At 38.3% G+C, this 27,022-nt stretch overlaps 1 protein-coding gene across 1 annotated transcript in view; it reads left to right on the top strand.

Moving 5' to 3' along the window:
• The window catches only part of TOR1AIP2 (torsin 1A interacting protein 2), a 35,379-nt gene extending 8,561 nt beyond the window's left edge, over positions 1-26,818 (top strand). Inside the window, exons 2-5 of the mRNA XM_052653816.1 lie at positions 17,913-18,091; positions 20,039-20,548; positions 24,815-24,919; positions 25,751-26,818. Coding sequence (XP_052509776.1) covers positions 18,058-18,091; positions 20,039-20,548; positions 24,815-24,919; positions 25,751-26,511 — 1,410 coding nt within the window. The 5' untranslated portion in view covers positions 17,913-18,057 and the 3' untranslated portion in view covers positions 26,512-26,818. The remainder of the gene's footprint in view (positions 1-17,912; positions 18,092-20,038; positions 20,549-24,814; positions 24,920-25,750) is intronic.
• The last annotated feature ends 204 nt before the right edge of the window (positions 26,819-27,022 follow it).

The following is a 27,022-nucleotide window of genomic DNA, read 5'->3' as shown; positions in this document are numbered from 1 at the left end:
AGATCCCTGGGTTGGGGAGATCCCCAGGAGGAGAGCATGGCAACCCACTCCAGTATTCTTTCCTGGAGAATCTGATGGACAGAGGAGCTTGGCGGGCTATAGTCTGTGGGGTCGCAAAGAGTCAGACACGACTGAGTGACTGAACAACAACAACAAATAGTTGATTTACAATATTATATTTTCTTTTACCTTGTTTCTAGAAAGAGATAGTTGCTTGCAGACACAGCTCCGTGTCTTTCTATAGGGTTCCTCTTCCTCAGTCACCCACCTTGCCTCTGAACAGACTAATTGCAGCTGATCTTCTTGTCCCCAGTGTGAAAATTTGGTTTTGCCCATTAATCTGTTTTTCTAGCCTACTCCCTATTTTCTGCTCTGCTCTAAAGAGTAGATATATGTTTAAGTATAACTGATTCACTTTGCTGTACGGCAGAAACTTAACAACATTGTAAATAAACCACACTTCAGTAAAAATTATTTAAAATATAAAAATGAAGATAGAAATAGAAAAAAAAATACCAAATAGAGGTTATGTAAGTTGTTAGGATTTGTGATACCATGACCATTCATCTATCTCCAACCATTCAAAGAAAAAATGTTTATGATTATCTTTGAAATACTCTGTATGCCTTTCCTGCCCCCATCTACTTCCCTCTCCCATCAAAGGTAGTAATTATCCTTGTGCTTATCTTTTTTTTTTTTTAGCCTTATTGCATATTTTTCCCAAGCAATATATTTAAACTATGTAAATGGAAACTATTACATAAGAGAGAGTGTATGCTTTTTATAAGAATACTTTTTTTTTTTTATACCCATTCTACTGTTTATGGACATTTTGGCTGTTATTTTGCTATTATACAGAGAACTACCATGAATATTTTTATTCATGTTTTTAAATAAACATGTAATTTTCTCTAGGGTAGTTACCTAAGAGTGGAGTTACTGAGTTATAGGAAACTCACATTCTCAGCTTTATTAGATATTGCCCAAAATGGTTATACTAATTTATGTTCCATCATTAGGGTGTAAGAATTCAAGTTTCTCTGTGTTTTCTGATATATATTTAATATATCAAAATGGTACATGTTTTATGGGGAGGGAAAGTAAAGAAGGAGAGGGAATATTGTCTCACTGTGCCCAGAGCCATAGGGGATTAGAGATTAAGGGGATGAAGTATAATCAGGAAGCTTTGGGCTCCATGTGGTGATTGACATAAGCAGAGGTACAGGTTTGATGGGATTGGTTGGTCCTCATATTTTCAAGCAGATAATGGTAGCAAAGTTGTGAGGGCAAGAAGCGGGAAGGTTTGAGAATCTTGCCAGGAGTATTTTGGGAAAAGCCTCTTCACTCTTCCAGTGATAAGGCTGGGAATGAGTTAGGAGGCTGGTAGTATGTGATCTTGTTCTGAGCATTTAGTGCTTTGGAGCCCCCTTTTAACTCCCCTCTTACCTGTAGTGGTTTGGAGGACCAGGGGAGGGTCGGTTTTGTTTGGAACACATGGAACACTAGAGTTCTCTTAGTTCAGGAATACTTGGAGCTCTCAGTTCAGTTGCTCAGTCGTGTCCAACTCTTTGCGATCCCATGGACTGCAGCATGCCATGCCTCCCTGCCCATTACCAACTCCTGGAGTTTACTCAGACTCATGTCCATTGAGTCAGTGATGCCATCCAACTGTCTCATCCTCTGTCATCCCCTTCTCCTCCTGCCCTCAATCTTTCCCAGCATCAGGGTCTTTTCCAGTGAGTCAGCTCTTCACATCAGGTGGCTGAAGTATTGGAGTTTTAGCTTCAGCATCAGTCCTTCCAGTGAATATTCAGGACTGGTCTCCTTTAGGATTGACTGGTTTGATCTCCTTGCAGTTCTAGGGACTCTCAAAAGTCTCTAACACCACAGTTCAAAAGTATCAATTCTTTGGTGCTTAGCTTTCTTTATAATCCAACTCTCACATCCATCCATACATGAGTACTGGAAAAACCATAGCTTTGACTAGATGGACCTTTGTTGGTAAAGTAATGTCTCTGCTTTTTAATATGCTGTCTAGGTTGGTCATAACTTTTCTTTGAAGGAGTACACGTCTTTTAATTTCATGGCTTCAGTCACCATCTGCAGTGATTTTGAAGCCCAGAAAAATAAAGTGTCTCACTGTTTTCATTGTTTCCCCATCTATTTCCCATGAAGTGATGGGACCAGATGCCATGATCTTATTAGTTTTCTGAATGTTTAGTTTTGAGCCAACTTTTTCACTCTCCTCTTTCACTTTCATCAAGAGGCTCTTTAGTTCTTCGCTTTCTGCCATAAAGGTGGTGTCATCTGTATATCTGAGGTTATTGATATTTCTCCTGGCAGTCTTGATTCCAGCTTGTGCTTCATCCAGCCCAGTGTGTCTCATCATGTACTCTGCATATAAGTTAAGCACTTAACATATAAGCACTTGGAGCTCTAGTGCTTTCTTAACTCTTAAAGTTAGAGAAATGAAGGTTGGGAGAAGGGTGGATTTATTCTGAGCATTTGGAGCTTTAGGACTTCTTGACTCTGCTATACAGAGATGTGGAGTCATGGGGGAGGGGAAGTCTTGCCTAGGGTCTATAGAGCCCACATTGTCAAACTTGTTAATTTTTGCCAGTCTGGTTTAAATGAAATATGGTATCTTGTGGTTTTAATTTGAGTTTCTCCTTTTTACTCTAAAAATTCCAAAATGCTATATCTTTTCAACATCAAACTTAGTCATATAACTTTACCATTAATTTCTGTGTTAAACCTCACAATAATGTGGGTTTATTCTTCATCTCTTCATTGTACCCGATTTCCTGATTCAGCAAGTGAAACTTCTACTCTAGTGGCTCCTGACAGTAGACCCTCAGGGCAATCTGCTATACCCTATGTTGCCACCACAAAGGTCAGAAACCCTGTTTTGTGTTCACTCTTGCCTGAGGGGGCTGGATTGGTAGCCTTCACACATTGTCACCTAACCTCATAAAACACGGATACACTGATTCTATCTCACCCCATCCGGAGCCCCCACCAAAATATTTGCTCCATGTTGCAGCCCTGTCAGAGGTGGCTCTTCAGTTATCTTTTAAAGTTGCCATTTTAAAATGTGAGAATCACAGCTACTGTTGATAGTCTGTAAGGAAAATGCTTTGGCTGATCACAGCTAAGAATATAACTGACTCGGCTTTTCAGGCTGTATCTTTATACAGTTTTAACCCTGTATAAATGGGACACCCATCTTCCCCAATGTTCCTTAGTGCTCTCACAGCATCAGGCCTCAGAATTCACAAAAGAATTGCTGGAGAAAGGCAGGCTATATATTGTATTGTGATGATCTGTGGCACAATGTAGGTGGCTATCTAGTTGTTCAGTACATCTTACTTTACCTCACCTTGTTCACTTGTTACTTGTTTAAATGTCATGAAGGAGTACAAAGATGGTGAAAGTGTCTCTAAATCCCAACTGATTTACTATGTATGTCCCAAGAATAGTTCAGGACTGTGCCTTAATTGGCTTAAACTTAAATGTGTATAAGCCTATAAAGACGGATGTGGGCAGTGAGGCATGTCCCTTACGGTTTTTTTTCCAGCCTTCAAAAGGATTTCACCCAACTTTCTATGGTTGGTTATTAAGAATATTATCTAATAATTTTGTAAGGTTTTCCTTGCATTGAAGTCTGTTTTAGAAGACTGTCACCATTGTTAACATTATCCCACCCATTATGGTAATACTATATATATGGCACCCATTTCATGGAAAACAGATAAAAGAAATCTCAAAGTTTTACCATGTATCTGATTATACAGACCAGATTATTCCCAAAGTGCAAAAGGAGTAGGAAAAGTAAATACATAGTCCTAAAAAATAAATGAGACTAGTACAAATCTTAAATGAAGCAAAATCTTCCCTGTTGCCCAGTCGAGCATAAGAATAACTCCCAACAGATAAGTTGGTTTGAACCCATATAAAGTTGTCATGGGGAATCCCATGAGACAATTCTTACGCACCTTGACTGACCCAAATGATTTCCAAATGCATGTTTCTAATGATATTGTGAGCAACTCAAAGCCCATATGAGTTGTCTGAAGTTTTATTATTTACAGGTATATGAAGCATTCCCAGAACCGTTCAACCAACTCAACAGCAGCTACTTCCCTGTGACTGGGTCCTGATTAAGGTCCTCCCAAGAAAGACTTCATTGGATCCACGCTCAAGAGGACACTGCCAAGTTTTCCTGACCCCTCTACATCGCTATAAAGTGCTAAGGCCTTAAGACTTGGGTACTTGTATTACAACGGCAAGAGTGCCAGCACCCACCAAAGACTCATTGGACTGTCAGCTTCTGTTTCACCAAACAGACATAATAACTTACCAGCAAAGCAGAGTAAGCCAAGTGTCTCTGCAAATACCACCACCTGATAACACACAAGAAAAAGTAACTTAGACTAGAACCCTGTCTTTTCTTAAGAAGCTGAGATTTAAAGGAGCTATTGTGACATCTGTGCTGCTAGTAGTGACTGATAACATAGACTGGATCAGTCCCTGAGTTTGGAGACTGGCTACAAGTGAGTGAAAAATAGACAACAAAATCTTGAAGAATTGCACGGAGGTGCAAGCCAAATTTTACCCTCTCCAAGTAATGGTGGCTGGACTCAGAAAGTGCTAAACCAAAATTGTAATAGGTCTGGTTACTTGGGTGTTTCTCTTTATTATCATTGTTGCCTCTTATTGTTACATTTGCTTTCTGTGTTGTCTCTCCAGGTCCCAATGTTCTCAGATAATTCACATTGCCCTGACTGTGGGCAGCAGTGGTTCCCTAGTTTAGAACTAGGGCATTGGTTGTACCAAACTGAACTGGTTGAGAATGAATGTTACCAAGTCTTCTTAGACCGTATTAACAGAGCTGATTATTGCCCTGAGTGTTATCCTGATAATCCTGCTAATAGAAGCCTTGTTCTTCCTTGGTCTTTCCCACTTGAGTGGGCTCCTCAAAATCTTACCAGGTGGACCTTTGAAAAAGCTTGCCACCCATTTCTTCTGGGTCCTCCACTGGTTAGAAAAAGAATACATGACTCTAGAGTCGCTGGTTTTAACCCTGCACTACAGTTAATCCTGACGAGGACAGACAAAACCTTAAACAAAAAACTTGGCCAAAGCAAATAACTTCTTAAACAGTCAAGATCATAGAGACTCTAGAGGGTTTTGTACTAGTAGCCCGAGGAAGATGGAAAAATGACTCCTTTCTAAATCTGATCCAGACTGTCACTGCTTTGGGAAACTGCTTAAATTGTTGGATCTGCTTCCAGGGTCTATGCATCTCTTGTTCAGCATAAATTTAATTAGTAGTCCAAGCCAGACTGTTCTCTGGAACCTGACTAATCCATATTTCCTATGTTTTGGAATTAGCTTGCTCCTCCTAAAAATCTCCACAGCGTAATCATTGATGTTATTATGACAAGGTAGTCCTGGAGGAGAAGCCTCATACTGTGTGTACTTTAATTATATTCTAGTAATAACTTTTGTGGGAAAGCATCCTTGTAGCTGAATTCTAGATTATTCCAGTAAAACAATTAGACATTTAATAAGAGTCTATATTGTTCTAAATTCCACCTCATATATTAATCATTGATAACTATATATATATAAGATTGATTCACATCTAACCAAATATTCATCATTGGCTCTATTTGGTTTATCCTCAGTGTGGCTTTGACATTATTAACTGGTCACTGTCAGAGAAACCACATTCAATCAGGCAACACCTATATAGGTTACAGAATAATACGCAGAAATGCCACTATTTAGTTACTTGGCTCTACATAAGCAAAGACTAACCTGTCTTTGTGGTGACTGAACTTAGAATGTCCTCCTCTGGAAATGGAAAAGTACCTGTATTAGAAGCTAGGTGACAGAAGGAGTTATCAAACTTGACTCCATATAGATTATGAACAGTTTAGGGGAAGCATTTTTCTTAGAACTAAGAAGAACTTACCTGACATTGGCCTCATTCTGGCCTTCACTTGTTCATAAGAATCATGGAACCAGAGTTTGAGTTAAGAAACTTGGAAAAAGTAGCTGAAAACATCTCAGAGTCCACTTAACAATTTAAAAATTCCACTTAAGATGCTAAATAATCCATTGCTTATGTAGCAACTCAACAATGTTCTCAAGGTCCCAGGTTCTGTCTTTCCCCTCTGGGATCCTTATTGTATTGGCTTTTTGTCCTCATAGTTTTCTCAGTGAGTACAGTGTATCTTGTTGCTGCTTCAGACATTTCAATCTCTCTCAAAAGACTGAAAGTAGGGAGAAAAAAGCTTTGTCCTTTCAAGTCTCTGTTTTTTATTTGGGAAGAAAATCTTTCTCTCAGAAGTCCCTCAGATTTTTCCTTATATCTCGTTATATCAGGGATTTTCCCTTACATCCTGGATTCACAAGGGAGCCTGGAAACCTGACAGAGGGGAATGGAGTTGACATTTCCTGGGTAGGACACATTGTCTCCCCTAATAAAATCAGGGCTCTTGTAGGAAGAAGTGAGGAATGAATGGCTGTTGGTGTGCAACAAATCATGCCTGCCACATGTTGTTAAAAGTCATTTGTTAGTCTGTATACAGAATGTACCCCAGAGATCTTCCCTGTATCTGCCTTATGTCTGTCATGATTGACGTTCTTTTCTGTCCTATTGCTGAATAAATTGTGTGTGGACTGCTATACTGAGTGAAGACTAATTAGTTTATTATTAATCCTTGGTTAAGAACTACACTATCCTAAAGCTTTATCTAAAAAGTGAACATTTACTTTGAGGTATTGCTTTTGAGGATGGTATTATAGTCAATATTACTTCTCCTAAACTTTTTTAGACACACACCAAAAAACACTACTTATGTTCAATTCAGGAGAATAGAGAAAGGTCCTTTTGTTTTTGTTTTAACCAATCTCATTCTTAAATAGTGGCTTCCCTGGTGGCTCAGAGGGTAGAGAATCTGCCTGCAATGCGGGAGACCTGGGTTCGATCCCTGAGTCGGGAAAATCCCCTGGAGAAGGAAATGGCAACCCCCTCCAGTATTCTTGCCTGGAAAATCCCATGGACAGAGAAGCCTGGTAGGCTACAGTCCGTGGGGTTGCAAAAAGTCGGACATGACTGAGCAACTTCCTTCACTTAGAGAATAGAGAAAGGTCCTATTGTCTTTGTTTTAACCAATCTCATTCTTAAATAGTAGGACATTAAATGGATTTATACAGTTGAGTTTCAAGTCAGTGCCTCGGTGAGCTTGTCAAAAATGCAAATTTCCTGATCTCACAGAAGTTTTGATTTCCAAGGTTTCTTATGGGGCCCAGGAATCTACATTTTATAAATAGTGCCTCAGAAGATTCTTATGCAGATGCTCTATGAACCATACCTTGAAAAATACCATAGCAGCGTATCCATCATATTTAGTTACCTAGCTTAAAAGACTGGGAACCGAGAGTACTCATAATACTGTAAGATAGTGGTAGTTGTACTTTGCCAGTGACATATAAAGAGGTTTCATAGCAGACTGAAGGACTCTGCTGATACTTCAGGTCATAACTCGGTCACATTTTTCTCAACCGTTTGTGGGGAGGACTCTACTGTAGCCCTTAAACAGTTCTGTCGGGTCTCATTATAAACTTTGTGAGTATATGGGCGAGAGAAAGAAATCAAAAATACTAATTTTAATGTTGCATTAAGAAGGGTACTTTGCCTTCTTACATGATTATTATCACATACCTGGTATGGTCAGCTCTCAGAAATAACATCATCTGGTAGAGGTCTTAAAATGGAGCAAGGGGAAAAATTTAGAAAACTTCATAGCTTTTCAACTCAGGTGTTTAGTAGGACTTCACTGGGTTTAAAATATTGCAGACTATTCTAAAATACTCATTCGTGGTTATGAATAATGAATTTGAAAGTATAAGTGTATTCCTAAAAGTAATTCTCATGACAGATGATCCACTGTTGTGGATGATGTGAGCCATATTAAGCTCCACTTTCATCCTCTGGGAGAGTTGATAATATTACTTACATGTAATGGTGGCCATTTCTAAAATGACTTCCAGAACTTTCTGTTACTTTAATGCAGACCTAGGAGTAGAAATTTAATGGAAAGTACCAAAGAGAAGGCTATCTTGGGTTGGGTGACTGAGGTAAGATTCATCTCTAAGTTGTAGGAGAACATAGTCCAGGCAAGCACACATGCAAGAAAGAATTCCATGACATCCAAAGAGTAGGTGGCAATCAATACACGTGTCTGTCAAAGTGAGTTGAGAGCCATACCCCTCTCTCTCTTGAGTCTCCCCTGGCAGCCCTCGAGTCTCAATGCAGTCTTCGGAACACAGCTTGAAAACTGCTTGTTATAGAGGAAAAATAATGGCCTTGCAGCCAGCCGACCTGAGTTTGTCTTCTAATTCTGACATTATTAAATGAGCTTGGGCATTTTCACCTTTCTTTGTCCAGTTTCGTCTGTGAAGTAAGTTGTGTAATAATACCTACTTCATAGTGTTGTGAGGTTTAAATGTGATATGTGTCTATCAATCAGCACCACAGTAAGTCTTTAGGATGAGAGGTACAAGAGAATGAGGCAGAAATTAGAACTAGGGATAAGATAGAGTCTCGGCTTTAGAATAAGGATTAAGGTCAACTGTTAGAACTGGATGCTAAATTATCAAAAATTTCTTAGATCTTTTCTGATGAAGGATAAGATTTATCTTGTAACTGAGGCTGAGCCTGTAGTTGTGTGAATCCCATGGGCTGAGATGAAGATTAAGAGGCTGAGAGGGATGAATGACCCAAGGCAGATACTTGTCACATTTTTTTTAGGCCCCTCTATAGTCATAATTGTGGTAGATACAACTAATTTATTATACGATTTATTATCACCTGAGACTTCACACAATGCTGAAAAAAGCAATTAGAGAAAAGTTGAATGTGTGTAAATTTACACACATTCATATGTGCTAGAGTCACAATTCAAGCCTAGATTTGGAGTGCCTTATAGTAGGTTTACTGTGTGGTTTTATTGTTGTTCAGTATCATGATTAACAGCCAGGGTCCCACAGTCAGAATACCTGAGTTCAAATCACCTGAGTTCAATCCTAACTGCCTCTACTAGTTGTGTGTTCTCAGGTAAGACTCTTAACCTTTATCTGTCTCAATTTCCTCATCCGTAAAATAGAAGGAATATTAAGTCCATATGTCGTAAGATTGAAGTTCCCAGGATGGAATAGAGGTTGGGTAAGGTCCTACTGCTCTCCCAGCCCCAGTTTGATTCTTGAGAGTAGCTTTCCTTTGTTCTGTCTCCTCTCAGCTGGTTGTGACAAAATGCATAGGAAACTGTTGTTGAAGTGTGCCTTTGTAACCGAAGTTAATTGTGTGTGGGCTCAGAGTTAACCCTTACAGGTTTTTCGTTTTGATTTTTTTCCTCACAGAAGCTATTACATTACATTTTATTACTCATTTAAAAAATTTATTAACATCAATCATTTTATAGAAAAGTGCTGAAAATAGTATTCACCTATGCAGCCGGATCTAAAATATATTAACACGGGAAAGATGTCCTGTGCTCTTGGATTGGAAGAATTAATATTGTTAAAATGGCCATACTACCCAAAGCAGTCTACAGAATGTAATGTAATTCCTTATCAAATTACCCATGGCATTTTTCACAGAAATAGAACAAATAATCCTAAACTTTATATGGAACCATAAAAGACCCAGAATTGCCAAAGCAATTCTAAGGAAAAAGAACAAAGGAGAAGGCACAACTCTCTCAGGCTTCAGGCAATACTACAAAGCTACAGCAACCAAAATGGCATGATACTAGCACAAAAACAGACATCCATGGGTCAGCGGAACAGAATAGAGAGCCCCAAATTAAACCCCCACCCCTGTGATCAGTCTTCAACAGAGGAGACCAAAAATACACAATGGGAAAAAGACGCTCTCTTCTGCAGGTGATGTTGGAAAAGTTGGACAGCCACGGGTAAATCTATGAAGTTGAAACACACTCTCATACCATACAGAAAAGTAAGTTCAAAATGTCCTAAAGACTTAAATATTGAAACCATAAAACTCCTAGAAGAGAACACACGCAAAACATCTGACATAAATCGTACCAATATTTTCTTAGGTCTGTCTCCCAAGGCAATAGAAATAAAAACAAGAATAGATGGGACCTAATTAAACTTACAAGCTTTTCCACAGCAAAAGAAGCCATAAACAAAAAGACAAGCTACAGACTGGGAAAAAATATTTGCAAATGATGCAAGTGACAAAGTCTTAATTTCCAAAATATACAAACAGCTGATACAATTCAACAACAACAAAAAACAAACCTGATTGAAAAATGGGCAATGTTCATACAATAGTAGGATACAAATTCTATTCAAGGTTCTATAAACTAGGAGACACTGAAACATATACAGGGACATAAAACAGTTGCAAAATTTTCATGAACTAAAGATATTGAAATCATACACTATAAATCTTAATCATGTTGAATTGGTTCATGGTGCTTCTACTTTTCTGTATATTCATTTTGATAATTTTTGAGAGTTTTATATTGAAACACCAAATAAAAATCTTAATTTATCTGCTTAAAAAATAGTGGAACTATCTGTAATTTTGTTCTGTATTTTCCAAGTCTCCTGTAATTGTGAAAAGAAAGAGAAAAAGAAAAATGGGCAGAAGACCTAAATAGACATTTCTCAAAGAAGACATAAAGATGACCAGTAGGCACATGAAAAAGATGTTCAGCATCACTAATTAGAGGAATGCAGATCAAGACTATAAAACAATGAGGTACCACCTTACACAAGTCAGAATGGCCAAGATTAAAAAATCTACAGATGGAATTTCCCTGGTGTGCAGTGGATAAGAATCTGTCTGCCAGTGCAGGGGACATGGGTTTGATCCCTGGTCTGGGAAGATTCCACATGTTGAGGAGGAACTTAAGACCACGTGCCACAACTACTGAGCCTGTGCTCTAGAGCCCACAAGCCACAACTCCCGAGCCTGCTTGGTATAACTGCTGAAGCCTGCATACCCTAGAGCCTGTACTCCGCAAGAGAAAGCCACCACTATGAGAAGCCTACACATCGCAAGGAAGAGTAGCCCCCACACTCTGCAACTATAGAAAGCCCAGCCCACAAAGCAACAAAGACCCAGTGCAGCTGAAAATAAAAATAATAAAAAAGAAAAAGCAACACTTCTTGGAAAAAAAGTCTACAAATAGCAAATGCTAGAGAGGGTGTGGAGAAAAGGGAACCTTCCTACACTGTTGTTGGAAATGTAAGTTGGTGCAGCCGCTACAGAAAACAGTATGGAGTTTCCTCAGAAAAACTAAAAATAGAATTACCATATGACCTAACAGTCCTACTCCAGACAAAACTATGATTCAGAAAGATAGGGGATTCCCTGGTGGGTCAGTGGTTGGGATTCTTTGATTTCACTACTGAGGCCCTGGGTTTAATCCCGATGGGGGAACATCCTGCAAGGTTCTTGCCATGGCAAAAACAAAAAGATACGTGTACATCTATGTTCATAGTGCCGAGACTGTTCACAGTAGCCAAGACATAGAAACAGTGTAAATGTCCATGGATAGAAGATGATATGTAGAATCTAAAATATGACTCTAATGAACTTACAGAACTGAAAGACTCACAGAGAATCCATTTGTGATTGCCAACAGGGGAGGGAAGGTAGGGAGAGGCGTTGAGTGGGAGTTTGGGGTTAGCAGATACAAAGTATTATATACAGAATGGATGAGCAACAAGGTCCCTGTGTAGCACAGGGAATGCTAATCATAGATAAAGTATACTAACATTTTGCCACATATACCTCATTTAAAAAGCTTAACAGATGACAGTTGAAACTCATTCTTGTTCTCATCCTCTTCCTATCCTTTCCTCCACAGAAACAAACGTATCTTTTCTGATCATGTGTTTAATTTTTATGTACATTTAAACAATGTACATTGCAATAAAAAAGTTGAACACTTTCAACATTTTATTACTCAGTAACAGTTGTATATGCATCAGTTTGTAAAATTACTCTTACAGCTTCTAATTTTGTGTCTTCCAGGCTGCTTAACTTGGTTTTATTACTGCAGTGCAGAGATCATTCTATGTACCAAACAATGAACACCTGCCAGGTTGTCAAAGCATTACCATTGGTACATTGAGATGGAGCAGAAAGGGTGCACCTTAAAAGACAGAGCCAGGGGACATCCATGGTGGTCCAGTGGCTAAGCCTTAGAACTCCCAAAGAGCCCAGGTTCAATCCCTAGTCAGGGATCTAGATTCTGCATGTCACAACTAAGAGTTCACATGCTGCAACTAAGACCCAGTGCAGCCAAATAAATATATAAAAGGAAGATCAGGGCATCCACAACAGAAGAAGCAGTGAGGCAAATCTGTGTCCCTCTTCAGGGAAGTCCTGGGATATTGAAATTAAGGAAGGCATCCCTCAGCCTACTCCCTGTTATATTCTCCATAGACAATAAAACCGTACTACTTGAACCTGATTTGAGCCCTCATGGAGACAGTTAAAGGAAAACAGGAAGTTTTGCTGCAGATTTCAGGATCATAGGGAAGCAAAGATACCTACCAATGATAAGGCTAAGTTTTATTTAAGTGGGAAAATGAATCATTGTAACCTCTATAAATGGGGCACTGAAAACCAATATTTCACAATTGAACTTGTAGGGGATTCGCTACAATCAAACATCTTCTGTGCTAAATGAAGCATGTAGGTCTTCATCAGTTTTTTTTTTTTTTTCTTTCAAGATACCATCAAAGATGGGTGGTGGTGGTGGTGGTTGTTTTTGAGATGCTCATGGATGGTTTTTCCTGAAGCTGCAAAAAGTTTTTTTTTTTATATATATTATTACTATTTTATTTTGCGTTGCTTTGATCATTAATGATGATAAATGTGTCAACACCCTGCAGATTTCGACTTGGATATTTTCCTTTCTCCTAGAAAGATTCTTTTTTTTTTTTTAATTTTTATTTTTACTTTATTTTACTTTACAATACTGTATTGGTTTTGCCTTACATTGACTTGAATCCACGACGGGTGTACATGCGTTTGCAAAAAGTTTTAAACGTGTCCATTTTCCATCAGAATGAAGTGCTACCTCAGTTCTGTTATGCAGTTCAGAGGTTTCTAATGCACACATTTCCTGGTATGGGTTAGACACAGTTCAAAAAATTGACCTGCCTCTGGAATCTGCCTCCAGGTCACCCAGATACCCCACCATGTAATTTCTTCTGAAGATACATCAAGAACTTCTGTGATTATATCATTTCTTCCTTGTAGCCTTAAGGGAATACTGGTTCAGCTATGAACAGCAGTGTGTGTCAAAGGGTCTGAGGGAAATGGGCGATAGAAATGATGTATGCCTTGTGATAAGAAAGGCATATATTGAGCACTTGTAAGATTATAGATATATCTCTGGTGTTCCTTTGCAGATTGCTTATTGACTGCAACCTAGTTTCCAAGTAATGTGTGTGTGTGTGTTTTTAAGCATTCAGTTAGGTTTACATGAAATAAAGTTTATTGAGAATATCCTACATGCAATAAGATGCACAGATTTTAAGCCTGATGACAAATGTAGCCACCACCTCAGTAAAAATATAGAATACTTTCATTACCCCAAAAGGCTTTCTCATGCCCTTTTCCAGTCAGCAGTCCTTACCCTCAGAACCACTTCTCTCTTTTCCATCACTGTAGACCATTGGCCATTCTAGAACTTCGTATAAATGGGGTCATTTGGCATATAATCTTGTGTGTGGCTTTTTTCCCTCATCACATTTTTCAGATTCATCCATCTTATGTATCAGTAGTTGGTTCATTTTTTTTTTTCCATTTGTTTAATTATTTTTAAATCACTCTATAGTATTTACAGGCTTCCCAGGTGGCGCAGTGGTAAAGAATCCGCCTGCCAATATAGGAGACACATGAGACTCAGGTTTGATTCCTGGATTGAGAAGACCCCCTGAAGTAGGAAATGGCAACCTACTCCAGTATTCTTGCCTGGAAAATTCTTTGAACAGTGGAACCTGGTGGGCTACAGTCCATGGGGTTGCAAAGAGTTGGACATGACTGAGCATGCACACACACACACCCCACACACACATGTAGTATTTTATGCTTCTTAAATTGTATATAAAGGCTTTAATGTATATTTATGAATTTTTGATACATAACTTGTTAATTGCTGTATATAATATTACATTTAAAGAATATGCCACAATTTTAAAAATCTAGTTCCTTATTTATGGACATTTAAGATTTTCTCAATTTTTCCTCATTTTTTTAAACAATGCTGCCACGAACACCATGGGGCACTTTAGGAAAAGTTTCTCTAAGGTACATGTCTAAAAGGAGAATTGCTGATTTGTAGAATGTATGTGTCAACTCGGTATTCCGTATTGCCCTCCCAAGTTGTAACAGGTGGCCTCATTGTCAATACAGATCAGCTGCTGCTAAGTCGCTTCAGTCGTGTCTGACTCTGTGCGACCCCATAGACGGCAGCCCACCAGGGTCCCCCGTCCCTGGGATTCTCCAAGCAAGAACACTGGAGTGGGTTGCCATTTCCTTCTCCAATGCATGAAAGTAAAAAGTGAAAGTGAAGTCGCTCAGTCGTGTCCAACTCTTAGCGACCCCATGGACTGCAACCTACTAGGCTCCTCCGACCATGGGATTTTCCAGGCAAGAGTACTGGAGTGGGTTGCCATTGCCTTCTCCGCAATACAGGTCTGGGTATCTCCAAATCCTCACCAACACTTGGTATTACATTTCTTTTTTCCAGTCTGATGGCTGTGAAATGGTATCTCATCATTAACTTTGCATTTCCTTGCCTACATTTCTTAACCAGTTCATAGACTTTTAAAGTCCTCTTTTTTATTTACCTGCTTGTTCATCTCTTTTGCCCACTTAAAACACAAAATAGCAGTATTTGTCTCTTAACTGATCTAGGGTAGTTTTTATGTATTCTAGATATTAATCCGTTGATGATTATATGTGTTGCTGATAGTTTTCTAGTCAGTGAATTTATCTTTTAACCTTGATTTTGATGATTTGTATATGATTTGATTTTTTAATGTCATCACATTTGTTCCCCTCATGGTTTGTATGCCTTTTATATCTTGCTTAAGAAAACCTTGAGGTTATAATGGTATTCCCCACTTTCTTCTGAAAATTTCAAAGTGTTACACTCTACATTTAGGTATCTAATCTGCAATTGATTTTTGTGGAGGTAGAAATCTAGTTTTTTTTTCCCATTTGAAAATCAGTTGTCCCCAAACTGTTTATTCACTAATCCATTCTTTCTCTTTGTCAGTTTCCTTTACTTAAGTATGTACATATTTCTTGGCTCTCCATTCTGTGTTATTAAGTTTGTCTGTTCTAACACCAGTGCCCTATTGTTTTTAGTATCTTGATATATCTGGTAAAGATTTCCCTCTTTCAGAATTCTTTTTTCTTCCTTCAGAATTATCTTGACTCTTAATTCTTCACTACTTTTCATGAATTTTAGGGTCAGCTCATTCATTCCATAAGAAACATAGAACAATAAAAAAAATTGTCTGAAGATTTTGTTTCAAATTGCAATGAATTTACAGATTATTTTGGAGGGAATTGGCGTTCAGTTCAGTTGCTCAGTTGTGTCTAGACGGACTTTTGTTGGTAAAGTAATGTCTCTGGTTTTTAACATGTTGTCTAGGTTTGTCTTAGGTTTTCTTCCAAGGAGCAAGTGTCTTTTAATTTCATGGCTGCAATCACCATCTGCAGTGATTTTGGAGCCCAAAACGATAAAGTCAGCCATTGTTTCTACTGTTTCCCCATCTATTTGCCATGAAGTGATGGGACCAGATTGAATGTAGAGTTTTAAGCCAATTTTTTCACTCTTCCTCTCTCACTTTCATCAAGAGGCTCTTTAGTTCCTCTTCACTTTCTGCCATAAGGGTGGTGTCATCTACATATCTGAGGTTATTGATATTTCTCCTGCCAATCTTGATTCCAGCTTGTGTTTCATCCAGTCCAGCATTTCTCATGATATACTCTGCATATAAGTTAAATAAGCAGGATAACAACATACAGCCTTGATGTACTCCTTTCCCGATTTGGAACCAGTCTGTTGTTCCATGTCCAGTTCTAACTGTTGCTTCTTGGCCTGCATACAGACTTCTCAGAAGGCAGGTCAGATGGTCTGGTATTCCCATCTCTTTAAGAATTTTCCACAGTTTGTTGTGATCCACACAGTCAAAGGCTTTGGTGTAGTCAATAAAGCAAAAGTAGATATTTTCTGGAACTCTCTTGCTTTTTCCATGATCCAGCAGATGTTGGCAATTTGATCTCTGGTTCTTCTGCCTTTTCTAAATCCAGCTTGAACATCTGGATGTTCACAGTTCATGTACTGTTGAAGCCTGGCTTGGAGAATTTTGAGCATTACTTTGCTAGCATGTGAGATGAGTGCAATTACATTAAATGGCCTTGAATCTTACTGTCTGTACACACAGTATATTTTTCTACTTAGGTCCTTTTTATGTTCTTCAGTAAAGTTTTAATACTTTTCTCCCTAAAAGTTCTTTTTTAAAAAAATAGTTTTATTGAGGTATAATTTACATACCATAAACTTCACCCCATTCCAAAGTCCTTGCATATGTGTTGTAGATTTATTACTAGGTACCTTTTAGTTTTTATTATGAGGTCCATGCATGCGTGCTTAGTTGCTTAAGTCATGTCCAACTCTTTGCAACCCCATGGACTGTAGCCCACCAGACTCCTCTGTCACTGGATTTTCTATTTATTTTTAAAGTTTTGCCTCATCTGCTGTATTCACCTAACCTCTTGCCAACTGACTACCACTTCTTCAAGCATCTCGAAAACTTTTTGCAAGGAAAACACTTCCACAACCAACAGAATGCAGCAAATGCTTTCCAAGAGTTTGTCAAATCATGAAGCATAGATTTTCACGCTACAGGAATAAACAAACTTATTTCTCGTTAGCAAAAATGTGTTGATTGTAATAGTTCCTATTTTGATTAATTAAGATGTATTCAAGCCTAGTTATAATGATTTAAAATTCAAAAACCCAAATCACAATTATGTTTGCACCAACTGAATATAAGATATGATTGAGTTTCTATTGCTTATAAGTTAACTCTGGTTTTGATTCCTTTTGTATACAGCTTTTAATAATTTATATATATTCTTCTTTGATCTATAGTCCATGGGGTTGCAAAGAGTCAGACATGACTGAGTGACTAACACAGCAACTTCTTTGAGCAGTGTATAGAAGGGCATTGTATAAAGAGATAACTATCTCCATATTTTATAAAAGAATACTGTAAGAAAACCACTCTTAGTGACGAAACTCCAAATGTGTATTTGCTCTTCCTAATACCAAGACAGCCATCTTCATCTGTAGGTCACCCCTGTGCATGTTCCTTGTTAATGATAAATGGAAGTTTCTGGTAGGCAAACTGAGAAATTTATATGGGACAGAAATTGAAGACATAAGGGAAATCTGCAGTGATTAACTCTGCAGTGACTTAAATTTTTACTCTTGGAATTACTTTTTATTTCAGTTTCAAAGGTGTTTCCTTCAAGATTCTGGTCACTTGTTCTTACTTTTTACATCCTTCCAGACACACTAGAATGTATTAGAAGGTTATGTCATCTATACAAGGGTTAATAATCTGAAGCTTTTTTTTTTCTTTCTATTTATCATCTAGGATTTGGAATATGAGCCTCATGAAAGCCAGAAAACATTTTTTCTTCACTAGAAAAGTTTCAGAGAGGAAATAGTACTCAAACTAAACAGATTGAGTAAATAAAGCTGAATTAGGCATTTTTCCCATGTATGAATAAAAAAGTCTTTTCAATTCTTCTCGTTTTGTTTTAGTCACTGTATATATGCCTTCTTTCCTGGGTCCACGGGAAGCATGAGCCTGTTGGGACTTGGGACAAGAAGAAACCAAGACATCTTTACAAGGAAATCCAGATACTAACAGAAAGTGCCCCAAAGTCTGAAGAGATAGAACTCAAACATGACCGACAGAGGACTTAGGGATCCTCCAGAGGGTAAGAGTCGTTTGTACAGCACGAAGTTTGTGCTGTAGGAAACTAGGGGTGTGCTAAGAGAGAAAGTCTCTGTGATTAAAACTGAAGTTTGGAAGTAAAAAAGAAGTTAGTTGCTTGATTGATTATGATTCTTATTCTTTGATATTTACTGAATTTTACCATCATACCAGACCCTAATTATGAAGAAGATCAAGTTTTAGACACTCCTGTAGTATTGGGAAAATACATCTTAAAAAAAGATGGGCTGGGAGTGGGCGGGTAGTTAAAAAAAAAAAAAAGAAGATGGTAGACAGATCTTTAGAGTTATATTTTTAAAAGTCAAGTTAGCTGTGATATGCTATATATTTAGAGCAGGATCTTTCAATTATAAGGAAAGATGAAATTTAAATTTTTCATCCTGCCTAAGTGTATATATAGGAAATATAGGCAAAATATTAAATAGGTTTTTTGGAACAGAAGGGCATATTTAAATATTTTATTAAGGATATTTTTCAATATATAAAACTAGCACAGTATAATGAAGTCACATGTACTCAACATCTAACTTCAACTTTTACCTACATAATGCTACTCTTGTTACCTGCTTTGAAATATTTAAGTGCAAATCCAAGACATGATATAATTTTGTTAGTACTTTAGTTTACGTCTCTTAAAGCTACATTAAAAAAAAAAACCAAAATAGCTCTGTCACACATAAAAATAAATTGTTATTCCACACTATTCTTCATATATACAGCCAGTATTCACATTTTCCAATTGTCTCATAAACTCTCTTTCTTCACAGTTGGGTTTCTAATTTTTTTTCTTTACATTTGGGTCACAGATTGCATTTCATTGATATATCTTTTCGGTTGCTTTTTTTTTTAAACTTTATTATGGAAAATTCAAACATATATAAAGTAGAGAGATGAAATGAATTCCATGACCCAGCTTCATCTGCTGTCAACATATGGCTAACGCTGTTTCATTTATACTCTCTTACTTCTCTTTATACCCGTATCATTGTATTGAAGCAAAATCTAGATATATTATTTTAGCCAAAATACTTGAACACTTACCTCTAAATGGTAAATTAAAATATTACCCCCATTCCTTTATCATACCTAGAAGATGAACCAATAATTCCTTAGTCTCATTAAATAGCTGGTATTCAGATTTTCCTGATTATCTCATTAATGCTTCTTTAAAAGTTGGTTTGTGGGACACTGGATCTATAATGTGGTCCACACATTGTTGATGTGTCTCAAGTATCTCAATCAATAGGTCACCCCTCCTTTTTTTAATCTTTTCTTGCCATTTATTTTTATTTCTTGCTGTTACTAAAGAAACAGAGTCTTTTGTCTCTTAGAATTTCAATCATTTTGAGTTTTTCTGATTACATTCCTGAGGCATAATTTAATGTAATCCTCTATTCCTGTGTTTCTTGGAAACTGGTAATTAGCTCTAGAAGCTTGATCAGATTCTGCTTCAGTTTGTCAAGAATACCTCATAGGTAGTATAGTGTACTTCCTGTTGCATTGAATTCAGGAAGTTAGAAATGTCTGATTTTCCTTCTTTTTGCGGTATTAAGATTCATCAGTGGGTTCAGGAGTTGGCAGCCAGGTTCATTCATTATAAAATTCCTCTTCAGTCTTTCGAATAATGGTTTCAGTTGCTATTGATGACTATTGCCTAGATCTGTTGTTTCATTAGGGAAGAGGATGTATTTAATATTACCAAAAGTTGGCTTGCCATTCAAAATAGTTTTCAATTAATATTATTTGTTAGATTAGCAAGACAATAAATTTGGGTAATCAGTCACCTTTAGTGAAAGTCAAGAGAAGTAATGTTTAGGAAGAGTGCCTCTTCAGCCATAAAAATCTATACAAATATTTTTATTAATCAGGGACCTTATTGAAATAAAAAATATAGGGAAATTTTTAAAATTATAAATTTTTGTCTCAATAGACCCTCAAAAGGATTTGGAAAATGATCCATCACTAAATACTCAGGAGACTACAGTCACTACAAGTACCACTGAAGAAGCTCAGACCCCAGACCCTGCCCCTGGGCTTAACAAAGACCACCAAGAGGTAGAAACAATTGGCCCAGGAAGTACAGATACAGATGCTCAATCAGAAAATCCAGACGAAACAGATTATGGGAAATATGCAAAGGTTACAGAAGGTGAGAACAGCCAGAGTTTTCAGGGTGGAGAACAAGGCCATCAGCTCCCTTCAGAGAGTCTGAGTGAAGACCCTGTGGATCCAGAACCCAAGTGTTCTCCAGGTGACAAGGTAGGAAGAACAGACGTACACATAGTGGGCAGCTCTGCAGCCTTCCCTGAGCACGTCAGTGATGGAGCCGGAGCATCTCAGGAGCCACCAGTCGTTGACCCTCAGGATGCCCAGAGCCCTGGCCATTCCAGTGCAGGGCTGGAGAGCCAGCACACACTGAGGAAGCGACTGCTGGCACCAGGTGAGAGAAGCCCTGAGCCTATCCTGTTGTGTACTGTTCTGTCCTGGGAACACAGCGTAGGTGAGGCCCTTCTTTTCAGAGAGCTTCTCTTTACTTCATAGGATTAAGGCCTTTGCATCTTGCCCAAGGTCACAAAGAGATATGACTATATTGAGATTAAATGAGGTTTCTCATCTCCTAAGACTTCGCTGGTGGCTCAGAAGGTAAACGCTCTGCCTGCAATGTGAGAGACCCAGGTTCAATCCCTGGGTTGGGAAGATCCCCTGGAGAAGGGAATGGCAACCCACTCCAGTATTCTTGCCTGGAGAATCTCATGGACAGAGGAGCCTAGCAGGCTATAGTCCATGGGGTTGCAGAGTCAGACACGACTGAGCAACTAATGCTCTCGCTTTCAAGCTAGCTCATTCTGCTCACTACATAAGATGCTTTCCACTTATACATAAGCTGCATTTTTTAACAGTTTCCATTTATTTACTGTATCTATGATTTTTTAAAGTTTTTACAGGTATGACTTAAAAAATTTACCTCTGGCCTTTTATTTCTGATAAGCATATTTTTGCTTTCACTTTTTAAACTCTTTTACTTTGGGGGAAACTAAATGCTACATGAATCAAGAGATAGGTATATTTAAAAACCAGCATGTGGTATAGTACCCTTGAAGTGAAGTGTTAGTCACTACAGTCTGTCTGATTCTTTGTGACCCCATGGACTGTAACCCACCAGGCTTCTCTGTCCATGGGATTCTCCGGGCAAGAATACTGGAGTGGGTAGCCATTCCCTCCTCTAGGAGTTCTTCCCGACCCAGGGATTGAACCTGGGTCTCCTGCATTGCAGGAAAATTCTTTACCATCTGAGCCAGTACCCTTAACTCAGGCATATTTCAGTTTTATAGGACTTTGAGCAAATTAGTTATTTCTCTATACCTGATTGTCTCCACTTGTATATTAAGGAGAACAGCAGGCTGTCTTTCCTCACGAAGAATAGTTGCAGTGTGCTAAGTCTTTAACTGGAACTCAAGAGATACGGACTCTAGTTGCAGCCCTACCACTTCCTAACTTGGGTGACTTTAAGCAAATCTCCCAACTTGCTGGTACTTCAGTTTCCTATTTGTAGAAATGAAGAAGTTGAACAAGATGATATCCAGCTGGTTTCTTCCAGCTTTTACCTTCTGTGATATTATGGAGTTCGATTGTGTGGATTTGTGTTTTATAAGTACTCTGAAAGCTCAGCCTGAAATGCCTATTTGCCAGAGCAAAGGAATATAAAATGTAAGACATTGTTTTTGTTGGACTTGACTGAGGGCTAGAATTCCATATTTCAGTGTAAGTCAATGACTGATCTCAAATATGCATTTTATTAGTTTATTATTAACTTGAGTGAAGACAAGGGCTATGTCTCACTCGTTGTGTTTCTGTGGCTCTTGGCACAGAGAAGTGACTTTATGAATATTTGTTAAATGAGCAAATGATAGGATTTGTATATGGACCAATATGTGCCATCAGAATTTCAGTGGTATGCAGGTTCACTGAGTAGGGGAAGAAAACATTGGTTTAAAAATGCAGTTTAATGTGTGAGAAGCAGCTTAATATAATGATAAAGGACAGATGGTATGGACCTACTGAAGCAGAAGATATTAAGAAGAGGTGGCAAGAATGCACAGAAAAACTGTACAAAAAAGATTGTCACGACTCAGATAATCACGATGGTGTGATCACTCACCTAGAGCCAGACATCCTGGAATGTGAAGTCAAGTGGGCCTTAGAAACCATCACTACAAAAAAAGCTAGTAGAGGTGATGGAATTCCAGTTGAGCTATTTCAAATCCTGAAAGATAATGCTGTGAAAGTGCTGCACTCAATATGGCAGCAAATTTGGAAAACTCAGCAGTGGCCACAGGACTGGAAAAGGTCGGTTTTCATTCCAATCCCAAAGAAAGGCAATGCCAAGGAATGCTCAAATTACTGCACAATTGCACTCATATCACATGCTAGTAAAGTAATGCTCAAAATTCTCCAAGCCAGGCTTCAGCAATACGTGAACTGCGAACTTCCTGAAGTTCAGGCTGGTTTTAGAAAAGGCAGAGGAGCCAGAGATCAAATTGCCAACATCCACTGGATCATTGAAAAAGCAAGAGAGTTCCAGAAAAACATCTATTTCTGCTTTATTGACTATGCCAAAGCCTTTGACTATGTGGATCACAATAAACTGGAAAATTCTGAAAGAGAGAGGAATACCAGACCACCTGACCTGCCTCTTGAGAAATCTGGATGCAGGTCAGGAAGCAACAGTTAGAACTGGGCATGGAACAACAGACTGGTTCCAAATAGGAAAAGGAGTACGTCAAGGCTGTATATTGTCACCCTGCTTATTTAACTTCTGTGCAGAGTACATCATGAGAAACGCTGGACTGGAAGAAACACAAGCTGGAATCAAGATTTCTGGGAGAAATACCAATAACCTCAGATATGCAGATGACACCACCCTTATGGCAGAAAGTGAAGAGGAACTAAAGAGCCTCTTGATGAAAGTGAAAGAGGAGAGTGAAAAAGTTGTCTTAAGGCTCAACATTCAGAAAACTAAGATCATGGCATCTGGTCCCATCACTTCATGGCAAATAGATGGGGAAACAGTGGAAACAGTGAGAGACTTTATTTTTGGGGGGGCTCCAAAATCACTGCAGATGGTGACTGCAGCCATGAAATTAAAAGACACTTACTCCTTGGAAGAAAAGTTATGACCAATCTAGATAGTATATTCAAAAGCAGAGAAATTACTTTTCCAACTAAGGTCCGTCTAGTCAAGGCTATGGTGTTTCCGGTGGTCATGTATGGATAAGAGAGTTGGACTGTGAAGAAAGCTGAGCGCCAAAGAATTGATGCTTTTGAACTGTGGTGTTGGAGAAGACTCTTGAGAGTCCCTTGGACTGCAAGGAGATCCAACCAGTCCATTCTGAAGGAGATCAGCCCTGGGATTTCTTTGAAAGGAGTGATGCTAAAGCTGAAACAACAGTACTTTGGCCACCTCATGCAAAGAGTTGACTCATTGGAAAAGACCCTGATGCTGGGAGGGATTGGGGGCAGGAGGAGAAGGGGCCGACAGAGGATGAGATGGCTGGATGGCATCACTGACTCGATGTACGTGAGTCTGAGTGAACTCCGGGAGCTGGTGATGGACAGGGAGGCCTGTCGTGCTGCAGTTCATGGGGTCGCAAAGAGTCGGACACGACTGAGCAACTGAACTGAACTGACTGAGGAGGTAAGAAACCTCTTTCTAATCTCAGTTTGGTCTTGGGCAAAGCCCTTGACACCTCTGGACCTTTTGTCACAGTAGGTAAGGTAGGAGGCTAGAGTAGGTGATCACTACAGATCCTTTCAGTCCTTAAATTCTGTGACATGATATTTTAAAAACCCATATTTTGGTGTCATCTAAGTAAATGAACTATTCTTTATAGGTAAAGATTACTCTACTTCTTTATGTTAATAGATTATGCTATTTGAGTTATTTCTCTAGTAAGGATTATGGGCAGTACTCAGCTGTCATTGTTATATGAGGTACCTGGCTGGGGTCAGGCACACGTTTTGACTCTAGAGGGACTTAGCTCAGAGTCTACAAAATACTGCCTCCTTTTCACCAACACATTTTAAGATTGATATCACACCCCATACCTGCATTTTTATATAGTTCATAAATTTTCTTAACCTTGTCATCCTTGTCTCATATACCTCACTCCTTAAGTTTCAGGCTTGCTTTTTTGTAGGCTATTTTGCAAAGTAAGCTATTAGTGTATAGTAATCCCTTCTGTCTTTAAACTTAGTGTCTATTATTTGCATATTTGGGAGTTGAGGATCCTTCTGAAATATAAATACTGAAATTAGAGCATCGTTGCCCCGTGATGTTGAGTCTTGTGTATAGCTAACGTTTCTTAAATTCCTTCTTAGTTCTGTACATTTTGTCAAATCACATTTTAGATAGGTTTGGCTGCAGTCTTGTTTCTTTGTCCTTGATATAAGGGCTAGTGAAGAATTGTGGATGTAACAACAGTAACCTTAAGTGATTTCACAGCATTTTATTTTATTCTTCTAAGTAGAATGAAGTAGAATAGTGAGCTTTAAGTAAAAGACAGGAAAAGTAATTAGCTTTGTACAAAACAAACTTTTATGAAGTATGGCATCCTCAATCAAATTCTTTGCTTTGATAAGAAGTATGAAGGAACACACACTCACATTAGTGTACTGTCTAATAATAATGTTTTGTTTTGTTTTCCAGAGGCTGAGAGACATCAACAAGAAACACAAGAACTGGAAGAAAACAAAGAGAAGAATGCACAGGATACCATAAGAAGGACTGATAAAAAGGATTTTTTGAGCTATGGTGAGAACAGAAGTGGTCTTACTGCAGTAATTCACATTCAGAAATCTGCAGAGAAATACCCAGAAAACTAGCAGATTTAACAGCTTTAGTATTGTTTTAATATATTTTTTTTAATGTTTGATAGTAATACGAGAACAGAACAATTGAGTTTTAGGGATTTTTCCTTTAGGTGTGTTAGCCAATATTTTGCCATCCTTAACAAAATGGGAATCCCCAAAGGGGATTCAAAGGGGATTTATGAAGGTCTTTTCATAAACAAGAAACTAAAACATTTTTTTGATTGAAGTAAACCTGATTTACAATGTAGTGCTAATTTCAGGTGGGCAATAAAGTGATTAGTTTTATATATATATATTTTTTCAGATTATCTTCCATTATAGTCTATTAAAAGATATTCAATATAGCTTCCTATTAAAGCTGCCTTTTCAGTGAGAAAGAAAGTATTAACTTTTGAAGTGGTATTTTTACATTTTGACCATTTAGGAAAAAATGGCCTGTAGGTAGTAGATACTTCTGAGAAGGTATTAATAGAAGAATATGCTGATAGTTCATTTCGAAATCACATCATTAGATATAGCAAAATATATATAAATTAGATTTTACCTTTTACCTTTTAACAAAGATATTGTATCTTTAAATAATTTAAGAAATTAAAAAGTATTTCTGGTAGATTTCAACAGCTAAAAATTATAAGGATTTAGGCAAAAGAAACACACCACAGTCAGTAAAATCAGATAGTGTATCTGTATCTGCCTCTTTTTAGTTTGCCACAGGCTTTATTTCTGACTCATTCTCTCTAATTTTGTCTTTTATTTTCTCTTTCTCTGACAGGCTCCATCTTTCTTTGCTTCCTGGTTCTTACCATAGTTTTGCTCAGTTCTGTTAGTAGCTACTATTCGTCTCCAGCACAGCAAGTCCCCAAAAATCCAGCTTTGGAGGCTTTCTTGGTTCATTTTAGCCAACTGAAGGATAAATTTCCAGGCCAGAGTTCCTTTCTGTGGCAGAGAGGACGAAAATTTCTCCAGAAGCACCTCAATGCTTCACACCCCAGTGAGCCAGCCACCATCATATTCACAGCAGCCCGAGAGGGAAGAGAGACCCTGAAGTGCCTCAGCCACCATGTCGCGGATGCCTACACATCTGCTCAGAAGGTCTCTGCCATTCAGATTGATGGAGCTGGGAAAACCCTGCAGGACAGTGATAAGGTCAAGCATTCAGTTGACATGGAGCTTAGCTCTGGATTTGAAAAGGGCCAGAAGGCAGCTGTGGTCCATCGCTTTGAATCCCTTCCTGCAGGCTCCACCTTGATTTTCTATAAGTATTGTGACCATGAGAACGCTGTCTTTAAAGATGTGGCCCTGGTCCTGACCGTCCTACTGGAGGAGGAAACGTTAGAAGCAAGCGTCAGCCCAAGGGAGACCGAAGAGAAAGTGCGGGATTTACTCTGGGCGAGGTTTACCAACTCTAACACTCCCAGCTCCTTCAACCACATGGATTCAGACAAACTGAGTGGGCTGTGGAGCCGTATTTCCCACCTGGTGCTGCCCGTCCAGCCAGTGAGGAGCATAGAAGAACGGGGCTGCTTTGTATAAGCTAAGCACAGAGGTGGTTTTGGTCAGCATGGGGTTATTAAAAAGTTAGTTGAAAAGCCTTTTTATGTGGAAGGAGGTTGATGAATGTGAGGCAATGCCTGGAAAGCACAAACAAGCTTATTTTAGAAAAGAAATTTTCATTTTTTACCTTCTGTAAAATCTTTCTAATCTAAGCTTGGCAAAGCTAAAAGTTGACCTGACTTTCTTTCCTTGCCTTTCAAGTGAATCAGGTATATACAACTGAGGAATTTTTTCCAATCCAAAAATAGAGCAACAGAATGATTAAATGGGAAGATAATCTTCTCACAGTAACTACAGAGTGATTTTTGTTTTCTTGAGACTCTAAGGAGCCTTTTGGATAGTATTTGGACTCAGATTAAAGTAATTACAGTTATAAAGCAGTTAAAATTTCTAAAAATTTTCTATTACATGTTAAATATTTTAAAAATTCATTTTAATAACATAGTTTCAGGACTACGTCTTATGCTTTTTTGCACTTTTGAATAGTATG

Source organism: Budorcas taxicolor, chromosome 16 (genome assembly GCF_023091745.1).
Source record: "Budorcas taxicolor isolate Tak-1 chromosome 16, Takin1.1, whole genome shotgun sequence".
NCBI lineage: Eukaryota > Metazoa > Chordata > Mammalia > Artiodactyla > Bovidae > Budorcas > Budorcas taxicolor.
The sequence above is the reverse complement of the archived record's forward strand: the minus strand, read 5'-3'. Positions and strand labels throughout refer to the sequence as shown.